Source organism: Carcharhinus amblyrhynchos, chromosome 1, assembly GCF_965287045.1.
Source record: "Carcharhinus amblyrhynchos chromosome 1, sCarAmb.v2.hapA, whole genome shotgun sequence".
NCBI lineage: Eukaryota > Metazoa > Chordata > Chondrichthyes > Carcharhiniformes > Carcharhinidae > Carcharhinus > Carcharhinus amblyrhynchos.
In genome coordinates, this window is record NC_137324.1 from 129,335,813 (window position 1) to 129,363,552 (window position 27,740).

Consider the following 27,740-nt stretch of genomic DNA (forward strand, 5'->3'; position numbering starts at 1 on the left):
ATTGGTCTTGCTAAATTACCCTTTAGTGTCCCAAGATGTGTAGGTTTGATTAGTCATGGTAAACGTGTGGGGTTAGGGGGAAAGGGCGGGGGTGAGGGCCTGGGTAAGATACTCTGTCAGAGAAACAATGCAGACTTAATGGGCCAAATGGCTTCCTTCTGTACTGTAGGAATTCTATAAGGATAAGGATTCTATAAGAAATGCCCAGTAACCAGATATAGTCCTACCAAAACACACAATAGTTTGGTCACAATTTCCTCTGACTTTTACTTTACTGCTTTCTCTTTGTCATTCAGCATTTTATTGGTTTTCTTAGTTTTACTCTGAACTTGTTTATCTTGAGCATTGAATCTACCAAGGCTCTTGAGGTTTTTTAAAGCTTCATCTTTGACATGACTCACGTAGTTCATATATTGCCTACTTTTTCTTTGATTTTCAGTACTTTCACGTGTCCGCTTCAAGTTTACCTGTCATCATTCTTTTAGGTTTTTTTTTCAATTCATTCTTTGCTTCTGAGCTGCCTTGTTCAATTCCACTGCCCCTTCTAGTTTGGTATCATCTGCAAATTTGAACAGTTTGAAGTCTATTTACCTCCTTTTCCGATTTCACAATGCCAGCTTAAAGTTGTCGTACTATTAAATTTCTTAAAATGTTGTGTTTAGTTTCTGTGACAATTTTTTTCTAGGATAATCTTTGCTCTTTTAATCAGCCTTTGATTTGTTTCTTCTTTGTCTTATATTCATCCCAATAAACCTCCTTCTCCTTCCTCCTGCATGATTTGTGGAGGCTGTTCTCACACTTTATCTTGCTTATATAATCCATTTAATCCATGTTTCTGCAGCTGAGTTTGCTGGGTTTTTTTTCTGGTGTTGGTAAACAAACTGCTTCAATTCATTTGCTTTCATTGTTCTGCCATTTACTGAGTTTGCCTCTTTTAAAGCCAGAGAAAAACTAATCAGGATATTGAGAAAGGGCAGAAGAAAAGGATAAAGTATCAAGCTTTTTCAGACAGCCAGCACTGACTCAAGAGGTCAATTGGTCTCTGTGTTGTACGTCAGTAATGCTAGAAAAGGGATTAAATGTTAATTCTTACCACAGAAAATTATGTAAATCAGTAGAATGCCATATCACCAGATCTTATATCCTAACTTACGAACATAATATAGGCATGGTTTAAAGTTTTCAGCAAGCTGTTTCTTAAATGTCAGGTTAGCTCAGTTAGTAGCACCTTGAACAAGTCAGGTGTGGATTTGGGCTGCAGACTTGAATGCATAACATTTCAATGTATTATATAGGCACTTCTGCATTGCTTTTGTTGTCGTTTTCCAGATGACACAATGAACCCAGATCCCATCTATGCCTGTTCCAGAGGAATGCAAATATCCTACTCCATTATTTGAAGAGATGAGTTTCTTCATTCAGGTCTAACCTGGGTGAGCAACTGTGGATGAAAAATAAGCAACTTGGGCAGGGGGAGAGGGGGATGTTGGGGAGTGAGGTGGGTGTTTGGGTGGTGGGCGGGGTGAATCTGGTGAGACCACAGGAGCAGAGAAGCTGGCTGACTTACCCAGAATCAAATAAATTAGAAACATTGACTGTTTGTCCCATTGCAGTCTGTGAGGTCTTTTTTATTGCTACCTTTCAATACTTTAATTTTGATCAAAAAAGCTAATTCAAATCAAGTCCAATCATGGTTTCCCACCCCCCCCCGCCATGAGGGACAAACCAGTGTTGACAACACAAGGATATTGCATCCCATCTTGGGCTTGATCAAACAAGGTCCAAGCTGTTTGCTCTTTTTTCATTGCAACACCTCCTGGACTTGATCCAATGCTTCATCTTAGCCAAAGGGCTAAGATGGCTTTGAAAAATTTCATCAGGTAAAGCCTCGGTTTAACCATATTGGTCACCCTGATCACTTACTCTACATCACCAGGTTAAAGTCCACCAGGTTTATTTGGTAGCACAAGCCTTTGGAGTACTGCCCCTTCATCAGGTGAGTGGGAGTTGCGTTCACAAATAAGGCATATATAGACACAAACTCAATTTACAAAATAATGGTTGGAATGCGAGTTTTTACAAGTCTTAAAGGTACCGACAATGTGAGCGGAGAGAGCGTTAAGCACAGGTTAAAGAGATTTGTATTGTCTCCAGTCGGGACAGTTAATGAGATTTTGTAAGCTCAGGCAAGTCGTGGGGGTTACAGATAGTGTGAAATGAACTCAAGATCCCGATTGAGGCTGTCCTCATGTGTGCGGAACTTGGCTATCAGTTTCTGCTCAGCAATTCTGTTGTGTGTCATGAAGGCCACCTTAGAGGACTCTTACCCGAAGATCAGGGGCTGAATGCCTGTGACTGCTGAAGTGTTCCCCAACAGGAAGAGAACACTCCTGCCTGGTGACTGTTGAGCGGTGCTCATTCATCCATTGTCATAGTGCTTGCATGGTCTTCGCAATGTACCATGTCGCGGGACATCCTTCCCTGCAGCGTATCAGGTAGGCAACGTTGGCCGAGTTGCAAGAGTATGTACCGTGTATGGTGCTCTCACGTGAAATGATGGCATCCATGTCGATGATCCGGCACGTCTTGCAGAGATTGCTGTGACAGGACTGTGTGGTGTCGTGGTCACTGTTCTCCTGAAGGTTGGGTAGTTTGCGCTCAATGGTCTCTTTGAGGTTGTGCAGTTGTTTGAAAGCAAGAAGTGGGGAGTGTGAGGATGGCCTTGGTGAAATGTTCATCTTCGATGACATGTTGAAGGCTCCAGAGAAGATGTCGTAGTTTCTCCGCTCCAGGGAAGTACTGGACGACGAAGGACGAAACCTTCTCTCCACTCACATTGACTGTACCTTTACAGGAAAAGATGTCCCGAGGCATGGTACATTGGTGAGGTCGTGCAGACCCTACGACAACGGATGAATGAACACCACTTCACAATCATCAGGCAGGAGTGCTCTCTTCCTGTTGGGGAACACATCAGCAGTCACTGCCATTCTGCCTCTGATCTTCGGGTACGCGTTCTCCAAGGCTGCCTTCACGACACACGACAGCACAGAATCGCTGAGCAGAAACTGATAGCCAAGTTCCGCACAAATGAGGACAGCCTCAACCGGGATCTTGAGTTCATGTCACACTATGCGTAACCCCCATGACTTACCTGGGCTTGCAAAATCTCACTAACTGTCCTGGCTGGAGACAATACACATCTCTTTAATCTGTGCTTAACCCTCTCTCCACTCACATTGTCTGTACCTTTAAGATTGATTACCTGTAAAGACTCGCATTCCAACCATTATCTTGTAAATTGAGCTTGTGTCTATATATGCCCTGCTTGTGAAGACAACTCCCACTCATCTGATGAAGGAGCAGTACTCCGAAAGCTTGAGGCTTGTGCTACCAAATAAAACTGTTGGACTTTAAGCTGGTGTTGTGAGACTTCTTACTGTGCTTACCCCAGTCCAACACCGGCATCTCCGCACCTTTGCTCTACCCCAGCTTAGGCAAACCACAGTCGTAGGCATCAGCACATCCCCAGTGCAATGGGCTAGCCTCTTCCCTTGCCTAATCATAGCATTACCTGGCAGGGGTGAAACTGTCTACAAATATGGTTGCCATAATAACAGTAATTGCATAACGTAATTATGCAATAAACTTGAAACAATACCCACATTACGTCCAGGAAAGATCGCATTCCGCAATTTTCCCCGCTCGTGGCTTTGCAAGGTTCATGCCCACAAAGTGCTAAAACCTCATTTAAACATACTTTAATACATTTCAATACCATTAATGACTGCTGAGGTTGTAAAATCCTGCCAGATATTGACCGCTAGCTGGGGTGATGTGAACTGAGGGAGAGGGATGTGCCCAGGCAGTGCCCCCCGGAATAGGCTGACACCATGCCAATCTGGCAGTGCCAGGGGCAGACCCTAGTGGGAGCCTCATTGAGTGGTTGGGGGAGCATGCGGGCACTGATCGCAGGAGATGCCAGCATTAGGGGAGGGAAACTCCTGTGACCTCTGTGTTGGGGTATGGGGAGATTATGGGGGCGATTCTCCCAAAAAAGTTCTAAGTGCTGTATTCATGGGAAAACTGGTGTAATCCACAATTGTTTTCCCTGTGGGAGTTCAGACCTGAATCTCCCACACTCTGTGCAATGCAGAGGTCACAATCGTGAATATCATTAAATGTTCATGGGGCAGGGCCTATTCACCCTGGAGTCTGATAGCTCCGGAACTCTGTGCATGAACAATGGCCCCAAAATATCAGCCTGCAGTTTGCTGGCCAGCTCAATTGCTGGCCCTCCCCATCCCTGAGCGCCCCAATCTCCAGCACCCCCCAACCCCAGCAGTGACCAGTCCCCCCTCCAGCAGACCCCCCCTTCCATGGGAGGCAGACCTGCCCCCTCTACCTCCCAGCCCACTCCGATTATTGGCCTCCCTCCAGTCTTGACCGATCCCCATGCCAAATGGCAGCAGGACACCCCTCCCCGCCCCCATTGATTGCACTGAAGCCTAGCCCCCAGACCCACCCCCTTGACACTGCCTGATGCCCGGTAGGCAGTGTCAAGGTGCCCTGGGCATGGGCACTTTGCCCCTTGAGCAGTGCCAGGGTATCACAGGCTGGCATGCCAGGATGCCCATGCCCAAGAGGCACCATACCCCACCGCCCAACCCCCCCAGGTGGCCCTGATTACCCCTTCTTCACTCTGGTGGGGTTTCCCGCAAGTTCCCGAAAGTGGGGAGCTACTCTAAACCCCGTTGTAATGAAATTGTACTGTCGGAGTGGGAAATGCTATTGGGCCCAGAAAATTCAATCTCAGGCCTGATAATCACATTTAAAATACATTCAAATAAGATTAAAAATAACTTACCTGCTGTTCCTGGTTTCCAGTGTGGGCCTGACTGCGCCGTATATCCATCGCTGGGAGGTGCGCGTGCATCGGAACACATGCGCAAATCCCGCCAATCGACGCATGTGCGATTCTCCCAGCCCGACCTGCCAAAAAATTAGCGGGCTCGGATGGAAGAATCGCAGCCTATTTCTTAATCTGATTGGGCGCCCCGATCTCAGTGCAGCCGGATTTGCCAGTGTGTTTAGGCCCTGCCCCTCAAAATGACGGCATGACTCACGCACCCTTTTTGACAAAGTGCCCTAAGATCTGGAGAGAAAACCTGCCTGTTTCTCTGGAGTGAATCACACTGGTTTTCAGTCAGTTCCTGACATTCATTTTCTGGTAAGATTTCGCCCATAATCATTCTCCATCTGATGAATTTCAAGAAATCATCTGATTTATATTATGTAATAACATTGATATGTTAGTGATTGCCATATGTTTTACTTAATTATTGCAAGCTTCCAGAGAACCTTGTAATTGTCAGATGGAGGTAATCCTTTGGCTCCCTGAACACGAACTGCTCCACCTTCTATATCTGCAAACAGAAGTAAAAGCAGCTTGCTTTAGTTTTGGAACACCACCAGTGGAAAACAAGTTGAATGGACTTTGTTGTGCTTTTTAATATATTTTATGATATTTTTGCTTGTGTAAAAAGTATTACAGAATGTAGCAACTTTTTACCAGTAGGATATAAAAGATAATGCTAAGATGCACAATATGAAAGTCTATAACGAATGTTAACCTTCCTGTAAATCACCAGGCCAATTTAAATTTCAACAGATAATACACTTAAACGAGCAGAAGAGAAAAAGAAACAACTTAATCTTGAAAGGAGGAATTCACAAGCTTAAAGGGATTAGCGGGTAAAATATGGGGGTAGGGCCTGGGTGGGATTGTGGCCGGTGCAGACTCTTTCTGCACTGCAAGGTTTCTATGATTTCTATAAAGTTATGGATAGGAATACCTAAAGATCTGGAATCAGTAACCACAGCACCAGCTTGTATACACTGTTTATACTCTTTGGGTGCGTACATAACATGTAGAACCCCACTGCCACTGTGTCAATTTTAAATGTGTTGTGAAAACAGGTGGAAGGTTTTCAATGCATTTGATTTAACTCTGTAATGCTGGGAGCTTGTTGAGACAAAATTAGAGTCAGACCTTTCATCAGGAAATGTGCCAACACAGGAAGAGAGGAAACATTTTTGAATTTTCTTCCTCAAAGAGCAATTCATTCTAGGGGCATGATTGTACCACCTCGCTGCACCTAGCAATCAGTGTGGCATGCTGGGAAAATAGTGTGGCAAAGCTAAAAACCAGCCCCTTTCTCATGGTGTGAATCGCTTCGTGCCCAGAAATGCGCAAAGCTTATTAGCGTGAGATTGACTGGATTTCAATATCATTAGTAAGTTTGGTACACATGCTCCGCCCTCCTGGATGCTTCCCAGCTCTCTGGCATGACGTCATGTCAGCGCCAATTAGTACTGCTTTTTAAAAGTGTAGCTCAGGCACAGCGAAGCAGAGTGAAGAGGTGAGTACTGCTGAGCACCAACACCCAGCATGCGGGAGGGGGTAGGGTGTTAGCTGCTGCCACGGTGTGGAATGGGGTAGGGGGTTTGCAGGGATTTAGAGGGGCTCATGCCAGTCTGGGAGTTCTCAGGTTGGGATTTGTGGCTGTCTTGAGACTTGTACGCATTCCCCTGGCCACTGAACAATTCCTGAGGAGTTTCATATGAGGTTGAGTCCCAACCCTACTGATGTCGTCATGGTCACCCTGCCAGCTGTCTGCTGATTTCTGCTGACATTCCATCCTAGGCCCCACTAACAGGAACAAGTGCCGGGTCTGGCAGCTAGTGCTCCAATCGAGCGAATTTGGCAGGTATTAACATGGCACCTCACACTGCATGAGCTCTGCAGTGCTGCTTTCGAGGGCTACCCATCACAAGAAGGTCATGAAGGTGCTTCTCCACCATCTGCCTGAACTGCAAGTTGCTCCTGGAAGCCAATGCACCAGACATCCAGGTGGGTGCATACAGGTCCATACTTCAAGGGTTCTGAACAGGGGTCTCCTCATAGACACTCTTATGCTCTCTGTGGCCAGCGTTGTGAGGATGCAGCAATGGTCAGCAACTGACTGAGTGAGTGCATGGAGGACATCAGAGATGGAGGCCTAGGGTCTATAGGTCAAGCATGTTCTTTGATGAGCGGCCAGATGCAGTGTGACGCCGCAGACTGCGTCTCAGAAAGGAGGCAGTGTCACACGTGTCTCGTGGGGTTGGAGAATACCTGCTCCCTTTGGCAGTGAAGGTCACTGCGGCCCTCAACTTCCAAATCACTGAGTCCTTCCTGGCTTCTGGTGGAGACCTCCGCGGCATCTCCCAGCTCTCTGCACACAAGTGCATCTGTGAGGTGATGGATGCCTTGTAAGTCTGGGCAGGCAGCTAGCTACATTCACTTTGATGTGGACCGGGACTAATATCATGACTTTGTCGCCATCGCTAGTATGCCCCATGTGGAGGGAGATATCCGTGGCATGCACTTTGCCCTACGAGCCCCATACGACCAAGGGGTGCCCTTTATTAATTGAAAAGGGTTCCATTCAATAAACGTGCAGAAAGTCTGTGACCACCTGGCTAACATCATGCATGTGTGTGTACAGCACCTGGGGAGTGTGCATGACAGCTGCATGCTGTGGAGTTTGGACATCTCAGGCTCTTCGAGGACCAACGCAGACTGCTGGAATGGCTCATGGGTAGTTTTCTATCGTGTACAAAAAACCCAACAAACCATAGGGTACCTTTAGCTTTGGTTTGAACTGTGTATATTCAGGTAATGTCCGGTTAAGCCAGTGCAAAGACCCCCACTGAAGGATTGACAATGTTTGTTGTTAACCTAGCTGGAGTCAGCAGGACCAAGAGTCCTGTCAGAGTCAAGTTGCCACCTGAGGCTGTATTCATTACTTTAAAGTCATTATACCACCTTATTGTGATTAAAGTAATAAGTGAGTCTAGTGCTTGATGTAATTTAGTTTTCTGTCTTAAGTCCTTCCATTGGCATGGAGATGCAGAGACAAGTGATTCATCTCTTTATCACAATCTTAAAATACCATCATTTTGCTAACAGTTGGCATTTACAGTGATAACAAATAACAAGCTTGTCACTGCTTTCAGAGAATAAATAGCTATACATGTTCATCCCCACACACACTACATGCTTACAATTCTTCTTAATCTGAACTTTTACAGTTTAAGATGATTAAAACGTTCCTTCACATGCTGCTTCATTCTGAGTGCCAATTTTTTTTAACAAAAATTTTTTGCTTTTTTCTCATCAGTTATATTAATAACATCTAAATAAAAAAGTTCATGCTGAAGTTCAGCAAGAGTTTAAATACCATGAACTTGGTCATTAAGAAGCTGTAGGTTCATTTGTAGTTCAGATCCTAAACAGACTTCACCTGGTGGGGTGAAATGGGGAACATACAGTTCTTATCATGTTGCTCGTTAGTGTTAATTATCCCCAACAGCTGGTTGCATCTAAAATAGCTACTTGTCATAGTTTAAGCCTTGTTAACCACAGGAAATGGGATGATGATTCTACTCACTTACTATCAATGTTGATGTTTTTGCTGTTAGTGGAACTCCCATGACATTACTCATGGCCGGGTCACGTCGGTTAATGGGCTGGGAAGGGTCATGGAGGCAGAGGTGAATGAAAAGGCAGTTGGCAACTGTGAGGAGTCCAGGTGTAGGAAACAAGTCATGCACCCTGCAGTTCTATCTTGCACTGAGTCTGTCAGTCCCCAATCCTCAGCTGTGAACTGTCTATTTTTTGTAACTGAATGGAAGAGAGACCTGGGAATGAGACAGGAGACAGATGCCTCATGGAATTACAATAAAGGCTGGAGACCAACAAGTAAATTAAGGAACATAGCTAGAAACTGAAGCGGTTAAAGAATTGAGAGCTGAGATAAACTACTGGTGGGAGCCCTGCTTCTACACAATGACAGAGGAGTGTTTACGTTGGAAATTCTCATTGTTTACATAGTTTCAATTATAAATGCTGGCATTAAAAGCATAATGAAAATTATCACAACAGGAAGTCAGATAGTAGTTCTGCTCATGTACAAGACTTTTAACAATATAAGTAGGTAATATTTAGTATTTTCCTTCTATTAAGAGTTCCCAAAAGTAAGAATTAACACTTCTCAGCAAAACAAAGACAGAGAACATTAGGAAAACAGGAAAATAATGAATTTCCATTCACACATGGCCAATGGGTGGTAAAACTAGACCAACATCCATACATGTGTATTTTCTAAAAAACCTGGGGAACAAACCTGTTCACAATCCTCTTGCGTAAGCATAGGAAATAGGCCTCCTGGCTCTCCTTCGCATAATGAAGCTGGCCTCTATTGGTGCAACCCCTATTGGTATTACTACAATTAAGAGATCAGGCTCTGCTAATTGACAATGATGTGTCTCGTCAACCTAGCCATCTGAAAACAGTTATTTCTAAAATTGTTAAAAGACAATAAGTGGTTTCCACGAAGATTCAACACTTATCCATTACATAGCCAGCAAGTCTTACGTGTGACTCCGGTCTGAGAGTTAAAATCTCATTCGGAAAGGTATTAATACTGCAATTGGCCTTAGTAACCAAAAACTGGGGAAGGCAATATTGTCGAGACCCTGTGAATGATCACGACCTAATGATCCTTGCAGGAACTGAGTATAAACAGATATCAAGTGATCAGGTTCTGCGTCGATGCCTTCACTGATTAAACATGTATAAATTCTCATTCACGATATTTTAGGATAATGAGTATCCATGGAACTGCGTAACTGTGTCAAGAAAAGGGGGAAGGGTAGAAATTGAATAAGAATTAAATAGACCGTAAGATGTGGGAGTAGAAGTAGACCATTTGGCCCACTGAATCTGCTCTAACACTCAATGAGATCATCATGATCTGCTAAGATAAATTTCAGCTTCTCTTTCCCATCTTATCCCCATAACCCTTCATTTCCTTACTGATTAAAAATCTGCAGATTGGAGCCCGTGAACATATTTAACAACCCTCACAGCTTTTGGTGGTGAAGAATTCCACAGATTGATTACCCTCTGAGAAGAAATTTGTTCTGAACTCTGGCTTAAATGGGTGATCCCTTACTCAAAGATTATGCCCTTTGCTACGAGACTCTCCCACAAGAGGTAACAACCTTTCAATCCTGTCAAGCCCACTGAGAATTCTATATGCCTCAATAAAGTCATTTCTCATTCTTTTAAACTCCAATGAGTATAGAGTCATAGAGGTTTACAGCATGGAAACAGGCCTTTTGGCCCAACTTGTTCATGCCACACTTTCTTTTTTAAAACCCCTAAGCTAATCCGAATTGCCCGCATTTGGTCCGTATCTCTCTGTATCCATGTAACTATCTAAATGCTTTTTAAAAGTCAAAATTGTACCTGCCTCTACTACTACTTCTGGCAGCTTGTTCTGGATACCACCATTTGTGTGAAAAAAGTGCCCCTCTTGTATCAGTCCCCTCTCATTTTAAACCTATGCCCTTTAGTTTTAGACTCCCCTCCCTTTGGGAAAAGAGATTGACTGTCTAGCTGATCTGTGCCCCTGATTATTTTATAGACCTCTATAAGATCACCCCTCAGCCTCCTACGCTCCAGAGGAAAAACGTCCCAATCTATCTAGCCTCTCCTTATAACTCAATCTGTCTGCCATTCGTCAGCTCACTGGTCCAATTGATCAAGATCCTGTTGCAATTGGAGATAACTTTCTTCACTGTCCACTATGCCACCAATCTTAGTGTCATCTGAGTATATGCCCACCCTACTCAACTTCACTTCATAAAAAAATTCCTCCATACCTGAGGTCAAACAAGTGAACCTTCTCTTGCACTGTCTCAAGTGTCAGTATATTTTTCCTTCGAGAAATATACTGTGCCTTGTATAGTTTTAGACTTCCCTATTTTTATACCTCAGTCCCTTTGAAATAAAGGCCAACATTCCATTTGCCTTTTCTATTGTTGCTAAACTTGCATGCTGGCTGTTAATGATTTGCACACAAGGATCCCCATATCCCTCTGTGCTGCATTTCTCCATTTAAATAACATTCAGCTCTTTCATTCTTCTTACCAAAGTGTATAACCTCATATTTTCCTACATTATATTCCATCTGCCAAGTTTTTGCCCACTCACTTAACCTATTTATATCCCTCTGTAGATTCCGTGTGTCAACCCCACCACTTGCCTCCCCACCTATTTTTGTCATCTGCAAACCTGGCAATAGAAAATTCACTTGCCTGGTTCATGTCATTAGTATATATTGTAAATAATTCTGGCCCCTGCACTGATCCCTGTAACACTCCACTAGTTATAGGTTGCCATCCTGCAAATGCCTCTCTTACCCAACTCTCTGTCTTCTATCAGTTAGTCAATTCTCTACCCTCTTATACAACAACCAAAACCATGGGCTCTTATCTTATTAAATAGTCTTTTGTGTGTTACCTAATCAAATGCCTTTTGGAAATCCAAGTGTATTACATCTGCTGGTTCTCCTTTATCTATCCTGCTCAATATCACCTCAAAGAATTCTAACAAATTTGTCAGTCATGATTTCCCCTTCATGAAGCCATGCTGACTCTGCTTGATTAGATTTTTAAATGTCCCGCTATTACATGATTTATAATGGATTCTGACATGTTTCCAATAACTAATGTTAAGTTAACTGGCTATTAGTTATGTGTTTTTAGTCTCCCTCCCTATTTGACTAAAGGTGTTACACTTCAACGTTTTCCAATCCTCTGATTCTTGGACAATTACTAGCAGTGCATGAACCTTTAATATCCTGGAATGCAACCCATCTGGTTCAGGGTATTTACTGGCCTCTTTAGTTTCCTGAGTAGTTTTTCTCTGGTGATAGTTATTGCATTTATTTCTTCCCCAACCTTTCCCTTTGTTATTTAAGTATTTTTGGAACGTTATGTATCTTCTATCATGAAGCTTGATGCAAAGTATTTAATTAACTCCTCTGCCATTTCCTAGTTCCCCACTATTTATTTCCCAGTCTCATTTTCTAAGAGAGCTTCATTCACTATGGTCTCTCTTCCTTTTCATATGTTTAAAGAAGCTCTTTCTGTCTACTTTTTACATTACTTGCTAGTTTACCCACATGGTTTATCTTCTTTTTTTCCCTCACCTTCTGTCGGTTTTTAACCTTTCCCAATCCTCTGGCCTACCATTAATCTTTGCCGCATTGTATGTTTTTTTTTCCTTTCAGCTTAATACTATCCTTAATTTCCTTGAGTTATCCATACTTGATTTATCGCCGTCCTAGAATCCTTCTTCCTCACTGGGATATATCTTTGTTGTAAGTCATGAATTATTTTCATAAATGTCTATCATTGCTAATCAACCAACTTTTCTGCTAACCTCCTTCCCCCAGTCCACTCCAGCCAACACTCCTTTCATTCCTTTATAATTACCTTTATTTAAGTTTAGCACAATTGTTTCTGAACCAAGTTTCTCACTCTCAAACTGAATGCTAAATTCTATTATGTTATGGTCACTGTTTCCTCAAGGACCTTTTACTCAACTGTTTATTAAACATGCTTCATTACACATTGCCAGATCCACAACATATTGTTCCAGGAAGTTGTCCCAAATATATTCTGTGAATTCTTCCTCATAGCTACCTCCGTCAATTTGATTTTCTTAAATTACGTAAAAACTTTAAGATTGATTTTCTTTAGCAATACTAGTTTAAGAATCACAAAATCTTAATTGTTGTTCTTTAATTTTCTCATATAAAACATCAGTGTCAAACAACTACCTGGATTAATACTGCAGCATAAATTGTTCTCAAGCCTCAAATATTACTAAATGGTCCAAAGTTTATTTTAAAGTATAAATTTCAGTAAAAACTTCTTGCTAATATAGCAAGTAGAGAAAAATTTGTTGCAATGGCCTTTTAAACAATCACCTATGTTTCAAATCTTTAATCTAGCAAGGGATGGTTATATGGACAGAGAAGTATTGTTCCTAGAAGACTCTCTTGGTTAATGTTGCCTTTATCAAAAGTATATTACAGTGAGGAGTTTCAGACTACTCATTAGCGAGGGAGCCACACACAGTGTGAGATCCTGTTATATGACATTATATTGAGGACTACTTTTCAGCCGTGGCAACACTGCATTGGTGAGCCCCCTTATGTTAAAGACTAGTCTCACTGCACTTTCTGGGCAATGATACGCACTACATTTTGAAACGTTTTCTTAACAAAAAAAATTAATTAAGGAAGCAAACTATTTTCAAAATTGGGTTGCAAACATAATCCAATATAATTAATGGCATACAAATTAAGTGAAACCTTTCAAAAAAGTATTCAAAAACATATATCAGTCTTAAATGTATAGATTTGTCTTCTACATATAGCCTCTCTTCTAAGTCATCACACATTGGCATGGACTAGTTGGGTTGAATAACCTGTTTCCGTGCCATATATACCCTATGTGCAGATAATCGCCAGTAATGATGCTGAGTAACCAATCTGCCTCTGTGCATCTTTTGATTCAACTGCATAGCTAACAATTAAGAATACATTTGAAACCTCCAAGCTGGATCATCTTCCATCCTGGTGGAGAAACACTAGCCTCGAGGTAGTTTACTTTGGGCATTTAATGGCCCAGGTCTTCTTGTCAAAACGATCATTAGTTATGTGTTAACGTTTAGTTATGTGCAAACCGCACAGCACTTCCTGGGAAAAGTAAACGAGAAAATCGGGAAGTTGTTGTCCAAGGTGTGCTGCTTTACTGTTAGCTTTGCAAATTGATAACTTTGATACACCATTCAAATGTATGAATATACATGTACATGTATGAACACCATGAAGTTATTTGGAGGGTAGATAGGAACTAAATTCATCACAGAAGGTTAAGATTTGTCTATTTCATTCCAAGAACCCTTAATAACAGCATAATAATTGTTTATTACTACTAAACAATTTCTCTGGCACCAAACATTAACCATTACAAGTGAGCAATCATAAAAACATAAGAATTAGGAATAGTAGTAGATCATTTGGCCCATGAATCTGTTCTGAAATTCAATAAGATTATGGGTAATCTGACTATGACCTCAACCCAAATTTCTTGTCTTCCTCCCTTAACCCCTTGTCAATTAAAAATCTAGCTAACTCGGTCTTGAATATATTCAATGACCCAGCTGCCACTGTTCTCAAGGGAAGAGAATTCATAGACTAACAACTCTGAGATAAAAATTTCTCCTTCACTTCAGTCTTAAATGGGAGACCCCCTAATTTTTGAACTGTGTATGCGCAAGGATATTTTGGCCCTGGAGGGAGTGCAGAGGAGGTTTACTAGGCTGATACCGGAGTTGAGGGGATTGAGCTATGAGGAGAGGCTGAATAAACTAGGCTTGTACTCGTTAGAGTTTAGAAGAATGAGGGGAGATCTCATTGAGACGTATAAGATGATGAATGGGATGGATAGGATAGAGGTGGAGAGACTCTTCCCGCTCAAAAAAGACAGTAGGACTAGGGGGCACAGCCTCAAGATAAAGGGGAGGCGGTTTAGAACGGAGTTGAGGAGGAACTTCTTCACTCAAAGGGTGGTGAATCTCTGGAATTCTCTGCCCGTTGAAGTGGTGGAGGCTGCCTCGCTAAATATTTTTAAGAAGCGGGTTGATGGGTTTTTGATAAGCGAGGGGATTAAGGGTTATGGGGAGAGGGCGGGAAAGTGGAACTGAGCCACGACAGATCAGCCATGATCTTATTGAATGGCGGGGCAGGCTCGAAGGGCTAGATGGCCTACTCCTGCTCCTATTTCTTATGTTCTTATGTTCTTATGTTTTTAGTTTTCCTGATACCTATTCCCTAGTGATTGTGATTGTTTTAAGTTCTTCTTTTCCTTTTATTCTTGGTATTCAGGTATTACTGGGACTTTTTTGCGTCTTTGACAGTGAAGACAGGCACAACATTTCTGTTCAACGCTTTGGCCATTACCTTGTTTCCTATTAATTCTCTAGTCTCTTACTGTAATTCCGCCCACATTTTTTAAAATTCATTCTTTGCTGCTTTCCAAAATCAGTCCAATCTTCTGATCTACCACTGATCTTCACAGTACATACGCTCTTGCTTTCAATTTGATGCTATCCTTCTTTTCCTTAGTTAGTCATATATGTGTATCTTTCTCATAGTCGGTCTTTCTCACTGGGACGCACCTTTGTTGACAGTTACGAAATATCTCTTTAAATATCTGTCACTGTTTCTCTACTGACCCACCTCTTTACCTATTTTGCCAGTTCACTCTAGCCATCTTTATCCTTATATCCTTGCCTTTATTTAAGTTTAAGACCATACCTACACCCACAGGATGAAATTTTCCAGGAAATTGGTAAAGGCCAAAGGCAGAAAGGAAAAGCAGCACTGAAGCCATCAACAGCAATGACGACTTTCTCCGTCACGCAGTGCAGCACCCTGAATAAAAACTTCAACGATTGAGTCCCACGCTGGCGGGATGTCCCGGTTCACCCACCAGCAACTTAGAACTGCGAGGATTGGGGCACCACTTTTAAAGGTTGCTCCAGTGCACAGCAACCAATCCAATTAACCTTGGAACTGTGACCGTCCTGAGGTACCGACTGGGGGTTTCCAGGCAGTGCCGAGGTGCCCAGAACGACCCCTCCCTCCCCTACTCCCCCGGTGCTGCACTCCGTTGAGCTCCCCAGAAGGTGTGCTCATCAGGTGCACATATCTTCAAGGATTAGTTACAATTCATGCCATTCTGCTGTCATGCCAATGTGGATGGAATTTCTGCTGGGGGGGTTGGGGGGTGGAGTGGGGGGTGCGGAATAATGTAACGATGATTTCAGTGTATGGGCCTGATATTAGTGTGTTAATTTATTATAATGACGTTCCTGATATTGAACATAAGGAAATGCACCCAGTGGTTGACGGCAGGTGAGATCAGACGAGTCACACATTTATGCCAATGTAAAAACATGACTCCATATCATCATAGAATCCCTGTAGTACAGAAGGAGGCCATTCAGCCCATCGAGTCTGTTTCAGCCACAATCCCACCCTGGCCCTATTCTCATAACCGCACGCATTTAACCTAAAAATCCCCCTGACACTAGGATCAATTTGGCAAAGCAAATGAACCTAACCTGTGCATCTTTGGACTGTGGGGGGAAACCAGGGTGCCTGGAGGAAACCCATGCAGACACAGGGAGAATGTGCAAACTCCACACAGACAGTGATCCGAGATTGGAATTGAACCTGGGACCTTGGTGCTGTGAGGTGGTAGTGCTAACCACTCTGCCACCGTGTCGCCCTAATAATTATTTTTAAAAAATGTCTGTATTGCTATAATTCCATTACTGATTATTTCAAAGGCATTCTTATCAACATGAAATATGTTAAATGTTGAGAAATTGACTATTTTTCTACACTGGGTAGTGAAGTTAGGCATTGTAGAACAAAGTGGAGGGATAAGCTCTCTTCAATCTGCTTTTTGGCAGATTATTGGCATTTGCTTTAACCCAAAGTCTAGAAATTATGTTCATCTATACCAGGTTAGATTTTTTTTCTCATTTGGGAATGCAGGTATGTAATTCCGTCCCTTGAGCCTATTTGTCAATCAGTTAAACCATGGCTGATCAATACTTTGGTTCTATTTGCTTATCTTAGCTCTATATGCCCGGACACTGTTACCTTACAAAAACGAACCAGTCCCGGTCTTGAAAGCTCTAATTTCCCACAGCTTAAGTGTTAATGACCTTGCAGAGTGACAATTTAGTGTTAATGGTTGCTGGAACTTTTATGTTGTATTTAAATATATTACAATACAATGAACAATTTTTCCACCATATTTTAAAATATGGAGGTATTTTTATCTGTATGAGCAGCAATGGTAAATGAATTTTTGTAGACTCTAATACTAACCATTTAAAATATTGATTTGTGTATATTAAAGAGGTGATAGAAGTAGCAAACCTGGTATTTCCAATAGGGTAACCTCGGAGAAATCACAGATGACATCAGGCAATTGGTAGCGTCGGGGATCGCCTATTTCATACACAAGCTGCTCAGCAACAGTACCAAATGATACCAATCCTCCAGTTTTAGGTGGTTTAGAAAGGACAAAACTCCCATCAGAGGAACACTCCACCACTGGAAAACCAATGTTATCCCTGGAAATGGATGAAACAATGATTTAAACAGATAAGCAGTTTCCAGAGAGTGGTACTATCTAATAAAAAGTCATGAAAATGTAATGGACTAACTAATCCATATACAGGTAGTCCTCAGGCTTACGACACTACTGTTTCCTGAAAAATGCATCTTTTTGATTTGATTTTGATTTGATTTGAATTATTATTGTGACTTGTATTAACATACAGTGAAAAGTATTACTTCTTGCACACTGTACAGACTGAGCATACCGTTCATACAGAAGGAAACGAGAGAGTGCAGAATGTAGTGTTACAGTAATAGCTAGGATGTAGAGAAAGCTCAACTTAATGCAAGGTAAGTCCATTCAAAAGTCTGACAGCGGCAGGAAAGAAGCTGTCCTTGAGTCGTTTGGTACATGACATTAGACTTTTGTACCTGTTTTCTGAAGGAAGAAGGTGGAAGAGACAACATCCGGGGTCCGTGGAGTCCTTAATTATGCTGGCTGCTTTGCCCAGGCAAAGCATGCTGGCACAGTGGGTGGGTAGCATGGTGGCGAAGTGGTTAGCACTGCTGCCTCACAGTGCCAGGGATTCAGGTTCAATTCCAGCCTTGGGTGACTGAGTGGAGTCTATACATTCTCCCTGTGTCTGCATAGGTTTCCTCTGGGTGCTCCAGTTTCCTTCCACACTCCAAAGATGTGCAAGTTAGATGGATTGGCCATGTTAAATTGCCTCTTAGTGTCCCAAGATTAGAACATAAGAACATAAGAAATAGGAGCAGGAGTAGGCCATCTAGCCCTTCGAGCCTGCCCCGCCATTCAATAAGATCATGGCTGATCTGTCGTGGCTCAGTTCCACTTTCCCGCCCTCTCCCCATAACCCTTAATCCCCTCTCTTATCAAAAACCCATCAACCTGCTTCTTAAAAATATTTAGCGAGGCAGCCTCCACCACTTCAACGGGCAGAGAATTCCAGAGATTCACCACCCTTTGAGTGAAGAAGTTCCTCCTCAACTCCGTTCTAAACTGCCTCCCCTTTATCTTGAGGCTGTGCCCCCTAGTCCTACTGTCTTTTTTGAGCGGGAAGAGTCTCGCCACCTCTATCCTATCCATCCCATTCATCATCTTATACGTCTCAATGAGATCTCCCCTCATTCTTCTAAACTCTAACGAGTACAAGCCTAGTTTATTCAGCCTCTCCTCATAGCTCAACCCCCTCAACTCCGGTATCAGCCTAGTAAACCTCCTCTGCACTCCCTCCAAGGCCAAAATATCCTTGCGCAGGTGCGGCGCCCAAAACTGCACACAGTACTCCAGCTGCGGCCTCACCAATGCCCTATACAGCTGCAGCAAGACCTCCCTACTTTTATATTCAATCTCCCTCGCTATGAAGGCCAGCATCCCATTTGCCTTCCTGACCACCTGCTGCACCTGCAAGCTGGGTTTTTGCGACTCATGCACAAGGACCCCGAGGTCCCTCTGCACCGTCGCCTGCTGCAGTTTTTCGCCACGTAAGTAAGTAAGTAAGTAAGATTCGTAGGTTAAAGGGATTAACAGAACAAATGCATGGAGTTACAGGGATAGGGCATGGGTTAGATACTCTTTCGGTACAAACTCAACAGGCCAACTGGCCTGCTTCTGCACTGTAGAGATTCTAAGGTTAGCACTGCTGCCTCACAGCACCAGTCACTCCGGTTCGATTCCCGGCTTGCGTCACTGTCTGTGAGGAGTCTGCACGTTCTCCCTCTGTCTGCATGGGTTTCCTCCGAGTGCTCCGGTTTCCTCCTGCAGCCTGAAAGACGTGCTGGTTTGGTGCATTGGCCATGCTAAATTCTCCCTCAGTGTACCCGAACGAGTGCCGGAATATGGCAACTAGGGGATTTTCACAGTAACTCCACTGCAGTGCTAATGTAAACCTACTTATGACATTAATAAATAAACTTCTAAACTTTAAATTGCAATGTCTTAACTCAGAACTGATGCAGAAGCACATTATAAATGAAAGTTGGTTCCTGAATCCAAAATCTATTTTCAAAAAAACCCCAGAATTTTGTATTCAATCGAGTGATATATCAACCGGAACATATTTATTTATGTTAAAAGAAATTATAGGCATGTACAATACATTACCTACAAATTATCTACAAAGCACAGATAAATTTTAAAACTTTATAGTAGCTCATGGTTGGTCTGGACTTTGGTTTGGGACTTCGAATGGACATTGGCTGGAGTCTCCTTAGAATTCTTGGCTTCAGGTTTTCTGGAGTCTCATTTGTTTCTTAGAGGAAGTGTCCAAGGACACTTTGTACAGATGCTCTCTTCTCCTTGTAAGTTTCTCAATAGCAGCTGTACATGTTGCACATGCTCCTACTCATCAATGCATTGCATTCAATGTTGGGGTCTTATTGCAAAAACAGGGATATGGCAGATTTCCAAATTTCGTAATACCTCAGCCAACGTGTGCAGTTAAGGTTTATGAGAAGGCATCTCTTCAACAGTGGTTGCATCTTCTTCTTCCTGTTGCTCTTCCAGTCAGTGAGGTTCCCATTAGTTAATCTTTCAGAATGTGATGCCTACAACTCATCAACATCTTCTGGTGCAATGTCTAAATTGAGTTCTTTACCCATTTCAACAACATTTCTGGCCACTTCTTTAACAATGTCCACCAAACCTCAGAAGTCAAATACAAACTCTGTGCTCAATTTTCTCCAAACACCGTGTCAATTTGATTCTGTGACTTCATTCCATGCCTGTTACGTTCTTAACTGCATGGTAAGCTGGAGTACTGTGTGCAGTTTTGGGCGCCGCACCTGCGCAAGGATATTTTGGCCCTGGAGGGAGTGCAGAGGAGGTTTACTAGGCTGATACCGGAGTTGAGGGGATTGAGCTATGAGGAGAGGCTGAATAAACTAGGCTTGTACTCGTTAGAGTTTAGAAGAATGAGGGGAGATCTCATTGAGACGTATAAGATGATGAATGGGATGGATAGGATAGAGGTGGAGAGACTCTTCCCGCTCAAAAAAGACAGTAGGACTAGGGGGCACAGCCTCAAGATAAAGGGGAGGTGGTTTAGAACGGAGTTGAGGAGGAACTTCTTCACTCAAAGGGTGGTGAATCTCTGGAATTCTCTGCCCGTTGAAGTGGTGGAGGCTGCCTCGCTAAATATTTTTAAGAAGCGGGTTGATGGGTTCTTGATAAGAGAGGGGATTAAGGGTTATGGGGAGAGGGCGGGAAAGTGGAACTGAGCCACAACAGATCAGCCATGATCTTATTGAATGGCGGGGCAGGCTCGAAGGGCTAGATGGCCTACTCCTGCTCCTATTTCTTATGTTCTTATGTTCTTATGTAAATGTTGAAGAGCTTCCAGAATTCCTTATGAGTTGGTCCACTTTCTCAGTTGCTCTGATGGCCTCAGAAAATATCTGCCTAAGGTAGTAGGCTTTAGAGAACGCAGTTAATTCCGGTCCATGGGCTGTAACAGTGGCATGATATTAGGGGGGTGCAGAAAGACGACTTCGATGTCAACATGCATGTCATTAAGGGTGGTTGGATGACCAGGAGCATTGTTAAGGAATAACAGTATTTTTAAATTCAAAATTATTCTGCTGCAATAATTGCTGACACTTGGCGCAAAATTAGGATTAATCCAATTGTCAAAGATGTTCCTAAACACCTACACCTTTGCGGCTGGCTTTCCACATCACTGGGAGAAATGCCTTGGAATATCCTTGGGAAGCCCTGGGATATTCTGAATGGTATATAAGCAAAAGTTTAAGTTTAAAGTCACCTGCAGCATTGCACTGAACAGAAGAGTGAGTTTATTGTTAGCAGCTTTGAAATCGGTTTCTCTTCTTGGCAAAGTATGTTCGCGATAATTTTTTCTTCCCCCGAAAGAGCTCAGTTCATCAACATTAAAAACCTGCTGAGAACTTGACCATCCGCTTCAATGATTTCAGCCATGTCTCAGGGAAAACACAAACTGTCTCGTCAACAGCACTGGCAGCTTGATGTAATGCAAACTGGCCCTGTCTTTAAAACACATATACTATCTCCTACTTTAAAAGACTCAGCAATAAAACTTTTCCCCAGTGGCTCCTTTAGGTCATCATGAAGACTCATAGCCTTTTCCTGAATTATGCCTAAACTCACAGGAGCACAGCACTGATTTTGGTCTGTGAGCCAAACTATGAACAGTTTCTCCATCTGAGCAATAAATCCAGTTGATTGCAAACAAAACTCTTAACATGTTCCTCAATTCTTGCCTGGTCTTTCAGGATGCCCTCATTAATTGTTCAGAAATATCCAAAACTCTACCAATTTCAGTATGCATCTCACCTTTTTCAGACCTCTTAATTATTTCCATTTTTGTTTCCATAGCAATTGCTCTACATTTCTCAGAAGGAGAAACATCTCTTGCTTTAGACTTTTACACTTTTCTGCAATTACTATGGGCCAAGAAACTCAAAATTTAAGGAAGTGTTTAGAAAAACAAAGGCATCAAGTACTGATTGCAAACATGCAACAAACAGCATCTGAACACCAATGCACACAACATGGGCACCTATAATATGGCATCATGAGGTGGCAAATAATGCTGGAAAGCCAGAAGCAGGTGTCAATTTACAAACATCTTAAATGCTGTTTACTGTAACTTTATTGGGCTGACTGTCCTGGATGAATCCTGCAATTCAAAAGGATCTTTATAAACTGCTTACCTAGGAAGATAAGTTTGGGTTAGATTTTATTTTTTAATGAACAAATTAGAACCTGGTGAGCTGGTTAGACTGAATACACTTCTCTTAAATCCTGGATATTAATGCTTCATTACTATTCTGATTCTGCTCTACAATAACCTCGCTCATTTACTTTTTGGCTTGAGCTCTAGACTGAAACTCAGGTCACGCTCCAGAAGCACTGTAACTCTTTGGTGCCTCAGCCAAGTGGTAATCCTTCAAGCTTGAGCTCAGGCAATGAGATTTTGACATCAGGCAATCTGTGATGCCCTGATGACATGTTCTTGCTCTCAGATTACATCCATCTACATGCACTTTGCAGCAGAGTCATCAGAACACTGATGGTAATTTTAGCTCCCCCACAACTTTCTTATGCTGAAAACAGTTTAACTCCACTACTCTCCTGCCACAACTTCAGTATGAGATCATCAGAACCCTGGGGAGGAGGCCGGGTTCACTGGCTTGTGCCATTTCTCCAGGAGATCTGCCAGTCTTCCAAACCAATGATACATGTGAAAATTCCAGGCACAGGATCGAGATTTCGGATCTTTCTGCTCTACGTGGCGCTCAACACTGCTCCATCTGATATGTTTAATAGTTACCGCCCCCTCCAATCCTCAATTTCTGTTTTAAATACTTTACATCTCCAGGCTTCAGAATACTACCAGTCCATAATTTTTTGAGACTGCCAGGGGCCATGACTCTTGTGTTTGCATTTGATCAGTAGACAAAGAAGAAGCATCCATTTTCACCTCTGCTTAAGGACTGGATTGCTCTGATGATTTCTAGTTAATGATGTAATGTAGGACAAATCAAAGATTAAATTTCCAAAATGCAGAAGTGGTCAAGAATGATCATGATTACAAAGGCAGTCATAAAGCCTTATTTAAACAAAATTAGGCAGTCTCACATTTATCACAATTTCCAGAGGAACCAAAAATATTTGAAAAAATATTTGAAATCCAGTGACCAGCTGAAAAGATCTCCCAACAAGATTTAAAGTTTTAAGGCTCGTACTGTGATAAACTAAAAGCAACTTTAACTAACTTTTGTAGGCAACTTATATGCTAAACTACAGGAAAGTTTCTCAATTTAACTTTTAAAGTGACCAAAAATCCCCTGCCATGGTTATACTTTACTCTGTCCCTTTAGTGCACTCTCTATTCTCTCAGATTCAGTGTAAAGCTATTTTCCACTTCGGACAGTCTGCTTCTTTTTGGCTTTCCCAGAATTGATTGTCATGGTGATCCTCCACATGGAGATTCTTCCTCTTGCCAAAGCTAGGTGAAACTTCAATCCTCAATCAAATCCTCATAAACTTGGGTTTCTTCAAGTTCTGCGTAAGCTCCCTCCTGCCTCCTTCCTGGTGAATAACAAAGACAGCACTTTCTCTGCTTCAGGTGCAGGACTGGCAGCCCCTATCTCTCAGCTCTCCCCCAATTTTGCAGACTGACCTGCCTGTGAGGTTCAGGAATATCTTAAGAAACTTGCAACCCAATAACACAGACGCCCCAATTCTTCCGTTTTGGGTGCAAGTGCCCAAGCTGGTGGGAAAACGGAGTGTTTCCCACTGGCGTTAGCAGCGTCTTTCATTTGGGATTTGCCCACCTGAAAGATACAAATATGCTAATTTCAAGCAACCTGCCAACCAGTGCTATTCTTCCATGACAAGGCCACCATTTTTACATGGCAACCCAATCTCCTCTCTCGGAGACGGGTTCCCCTCCACATAAAAAATGAAATGGTGCCCGTACACTGTAGTCGACGAAAAGCAGATCAAGATGAAGGTGGAAACAGGAGCTTCTGCATCTGTCATTATTAAGAAAACCTACAAGTTGATATAGGACTCTAAATGAGTGCCAGCCTTTGCTCCAGCAGAGATTAATCTTTGGACGTACACCAGAGAGTCCATACCTTCACTTGGAGCGTTGGAAGTCCATAGTGCATATAATAGTCAAGAAGCAAAGGCGTGCTGCCTTGTGGTCAAAACGAAGCGACCGAGTTTGCTAGGGTGTGACTGGCTTAGCAAAATTCCATTGAACTGGGCAACATCAAGTCACACGAAGGTGACCGAGGATGTTGTTAAGAGGTATCCAGACATGTTTAAGGAGGAACTGGGTACATTGCGTGGTATTACTTCAGAGTATTGTTCTATTGAGTTACTGTTATTTTTAAACTTCATTATTTTACTATATGAAGACATAATGTAAAGAAGATCCTTGTTTTAAACAATGCATTTGACTACCTTTTTTGTGGTCTCGTGTTAGTACTGCTTCTCGGCCTTTTGGCAAAGGTTAAGTGGCAGTGTTATGAAGATAGAATGGTGGGGGACCTGGTAAAATGCTTTTTCAGAGAGTCAGTGCAGACTCGGTGGGCTGAATGGTCTCCTTCTGCACTGTAGGATTTTGCTGATGTACTGTAACCATTTACAAAACCTGACATTTCTAAAACCTCCGTAAGATGAAGACTAATCTACCTACAGTCATCATAGTTGTTACTGCCATTGTCTACAGGTGTGAACATTTTGTATCTTCTTCCTATAAAACAAGCCTTTAACCTTTTAACAAATCAAAACACCCAAGCTCTTATTGGGCAGAATTTAGCTCACATGACTCCCTTCATTCTTCAATTTTATCATAAATTAAGAGACAATTGTAAAGCATAATCTTCCAAAATTGTATTTGTTACATATTTACATACTAAATTCATTTCTAGGTTAATTAAACCTACAAGTACTCTAGTTTAAAGTTATTGATAACTACTAAATAATTTATACTATATTTGACAAAAATGGAAAGCACTGTGGTGCACTTGTTCATCTTGCACTTTACTATTTAATACAAACAAGGTGGTGGTTTGAATGATAAAATATTCCAGTTCTAGCTAAAATGAATATAAAGATATTGAGTTAAACATGCAGTACTTCTGCAGTACTTTGACAAAGGGTCATCTGAACTTGAAACTTCAACTCTTTTCTTACCTTACAGGTGCTGCCAGACCTGCTGAGATTTTCCAACATTTTCTCTTTTGGATAAAGACATTGAGCATACAATGCATTAAAATCAAGGAAAATATGAGTTGTCAATTTTTTTTGAAAGAGAAAAATGTAAGAATTATTTCATTACCAGTCAGGAACTCGGTGCCAATCTGTAAATATTCCACCTGTACTCTGGGCTCCACATTCAATCAGATGACCTGCAAGACTAAACACCAAATGAAAAAAGTAATGTACTGTAAAACTTAGAAACACATTTTTCTGAGATGAACAAAATAAAAATTCAAAGTTCAGAACAACCCCATGAATTGCACAGTACCTCTCGGAACTGTGTTAAATTGAATCCAAAGTGAAAATTTGGAAACCATCTCCCCCTGCTGGCTGCAAGATGTGTTGCAAAATTAATTTCACTCGTCTGGCTCAGAACATAATGCAAAATTTCTCTTAGCACAATCCAATAGTCTCATTAAAAGATGCCATTAAACATGGCTGGAGTGGTAAAAGTGGCATAGGGGTTGAATGCTCCCATGAAATTGCTAATGTACAGTCTAGGTAATGTTATTCCACATTTGGTCTGTACTTTTTACAATTGTAAATGCCAGCACAAGAGCCCCTATATTAACGGGGAGACAGGGAGAGAATGTTGCTGGAGAACAAATAATCTTGGGTGCAAACGTCCTGCTGAATTTAACCTCAATAACAATTTTTTCTTTCACTTCCTGCTTAGCAGGATTATCATCCTGGTCTACTGTCGGGCAGGAATGTAAATGGCAAAAGGTCGCATCTGGGCCATTTGAGGATGGTGCCCAACAATCCCGTGAGATCAGTTGTTGATAGAAGTCAGATCCTGACAATCAGGAGGGAGGAAAAGTTCAAAGTTTGGGGGAATGGGGTGGGGGTTGGATGGTTGATCGCGGCAGTGAGGAAAGGCTGGGTGAAGAGAAACCAAAGGTTTCCTTCAGGGGTTGAGGGATGGCACTCATGCTTCTCCTAGCTCACAAGGTAACTCTATAAAACACTTACATTCAACAGCCAGTTGCTGATGGTCTCTATTTAGCTGCCAAGTTTTCAGAATATGGGGAAACTTGGCCAGCAACCAGGCACCCAACTGCATCATGGAAGCCTAGTAATGAAAAAACTAGCTATGTGATTGATAATGAAGAGAAAAGCTGTAGGCTGCATGAAGATATCAATGGACTAGTTAGAGGCAAATGGAGTTCAATCCAGAGAAGTGTGACATAATGAATTTGGGGAAGGATAACAAGGCAAGGGAATGAACAATAAATGGCAGGACACATAAAGATGGAAGAACAGAGGGACCTTGCAGTATCTGTGCATATATCTGGACAGGTCGATAAGGTGATTAATGAAGAATGATATCAATGAAGAATGCCACGTAGACCATACAGGTTGTAGTTTGCAGTGCTGCCTGCCCCAAGGAATTGATGCAAGTCTGCAACATGAATCAGTTTCTCCCTCCCCAAATCATAGAATCTTACAGTGCAGAAGGTCATTCGGCCCATCGGCTCTGCACCAAGCACAATCCCACCCAGGCCTTATCCCCATAACCCCATGCATTTATCCTACTAGTCCCCCTGACACTAAGGGGCAATTTAGCATGGCCAATCCACCTAACCTGCACATCTTTGGAGTGTGGGAGGAAACTGGAGCACCCGGAGGAAACCAGAACACTGGGATGAAACACACACAGACACGGGGAGAATGTGTAAACTCCACGCAGTGACTCAAGCCAGGAATTGAACCCGGGTCTCTGGCACTGTGAGACAGCAGTGCTAACGGCTGTGCCTCCCAATATCTAATGTTAGGAGATCATACTTTAATATTTCCTAAGAGCTGATGAAAAAATGCTATCTTACTCTTATCTCAGTTTTTAAGAGTGCATGGATAGATACAATAATATTTTCATCATGCATGTCTTTTAAAGTAATCCTAAGTCTGTTCAGTGCCAACTCATGCCAACCAATGTCTCCGACCCAGCACTCTTTGTTCTTATCCCCTCTGTGTCAACTTGCCTTGTATTCCTGGACAGTTTCATGATAGCTGGACAGTTACTTGATAGCTGGACAGTCACTTAACAATTCTTTGATGACTTGGGAGTTCCAATGCATTTGTGCATAATTATGAGTAAAAAGTGCATAATCATGTTCACTTCTGACAAGGGGTATCTTATCTCTTCCAAAGTGTCCTGGGACACTATCTAAAGGATTACCTTACCTCTTCAAAGGGGCACTCTGGCTATTCGAATGAATCTAATCTACATACTCTGGATCTGTAGAGGTCAAACCTCTAAAAAATGAGAGATGAAACATACAAAATTCTGAGGGGAGTTTGACAGTGTAGATACCTGGTTGCTTCACCTGACTGGGAAGTCTGCAGCATGGGGCGCAGTCTCAGTATAAGCCACTCATCATTTGGGACTAAGAAGAGCAGAACTTCTTCATTCTGAGAATTCTGCACTCGACAGGGTTGTGGATGTTCTATCACTGAATAGATTTAAGGCTGATATAGACAGATTTTTAGTCTCTTAGGGAATCAAGGGATGTAGGGAGCGGGTAGAAAAGTATAGTTGCGGCCAAGGATAAGCCATGGTTGAACTGAATGGCAAAATAGGCTCATGAAGCTCTACTCCTGTTCCTATTTCTATGTCCTTATTTTCTTGTCCTGTGAAACCAAGAATCTACCATACCCACTTCTTAGGGAAATTAGGGATGGGTTATAAATTTGATCTTGCCAGTGTTACATTAATCCTGAAAATTTAAGGGAGAAATCAATACTCAGTTCTACCATTATTACAACTTTAAATGTACGTTGTAAATATCAGTGACAAAATGTTTTAATATATGACCATTTCAAAAAGAAATTTGAGTTTAATAAGAATGTACTTATCCAGT

The 27,740-nt window shown here is 42.2% G+C and overlaps 1 protein-coding gene across 3 annotated transcripts in view; it reads right to left on the reverse strand.

Annotated features, from left to right (window-relative positions):
• LOC145345015 (uncharacterized) overlaps positions 1-27,740 on the reverse strand; it is a 167,984-nt gene that overhangs the window by 77,834 nt on the left and 62,410 nt on the right. For all 3 annotated transcript variants that reach the window (XR_013887021.1, XM_080192531.1, XM_080192523.1), the window contains 3 exons: positions 24,959-25,036; positions 16,923-17,119; positions 5,362-5,426 (listed from right to left, as the gene is read on the reverse strand). Coding sequence is in view for 2 of the 3 variants with exons in the window: in XM_080192531.1 (XP_080048657.1) it covers positions 5,362-5,426; positions 16,923-17,119; positions 24,959-25,036 (340 nt within the window). In the remaining variant the exon portion in view is untranslated. The remainder of the gene's footprint in view (positions 1-5,361; positions 5,427-16,922; positions 17,120-24,958; positions 25,037-27,740) is intronic.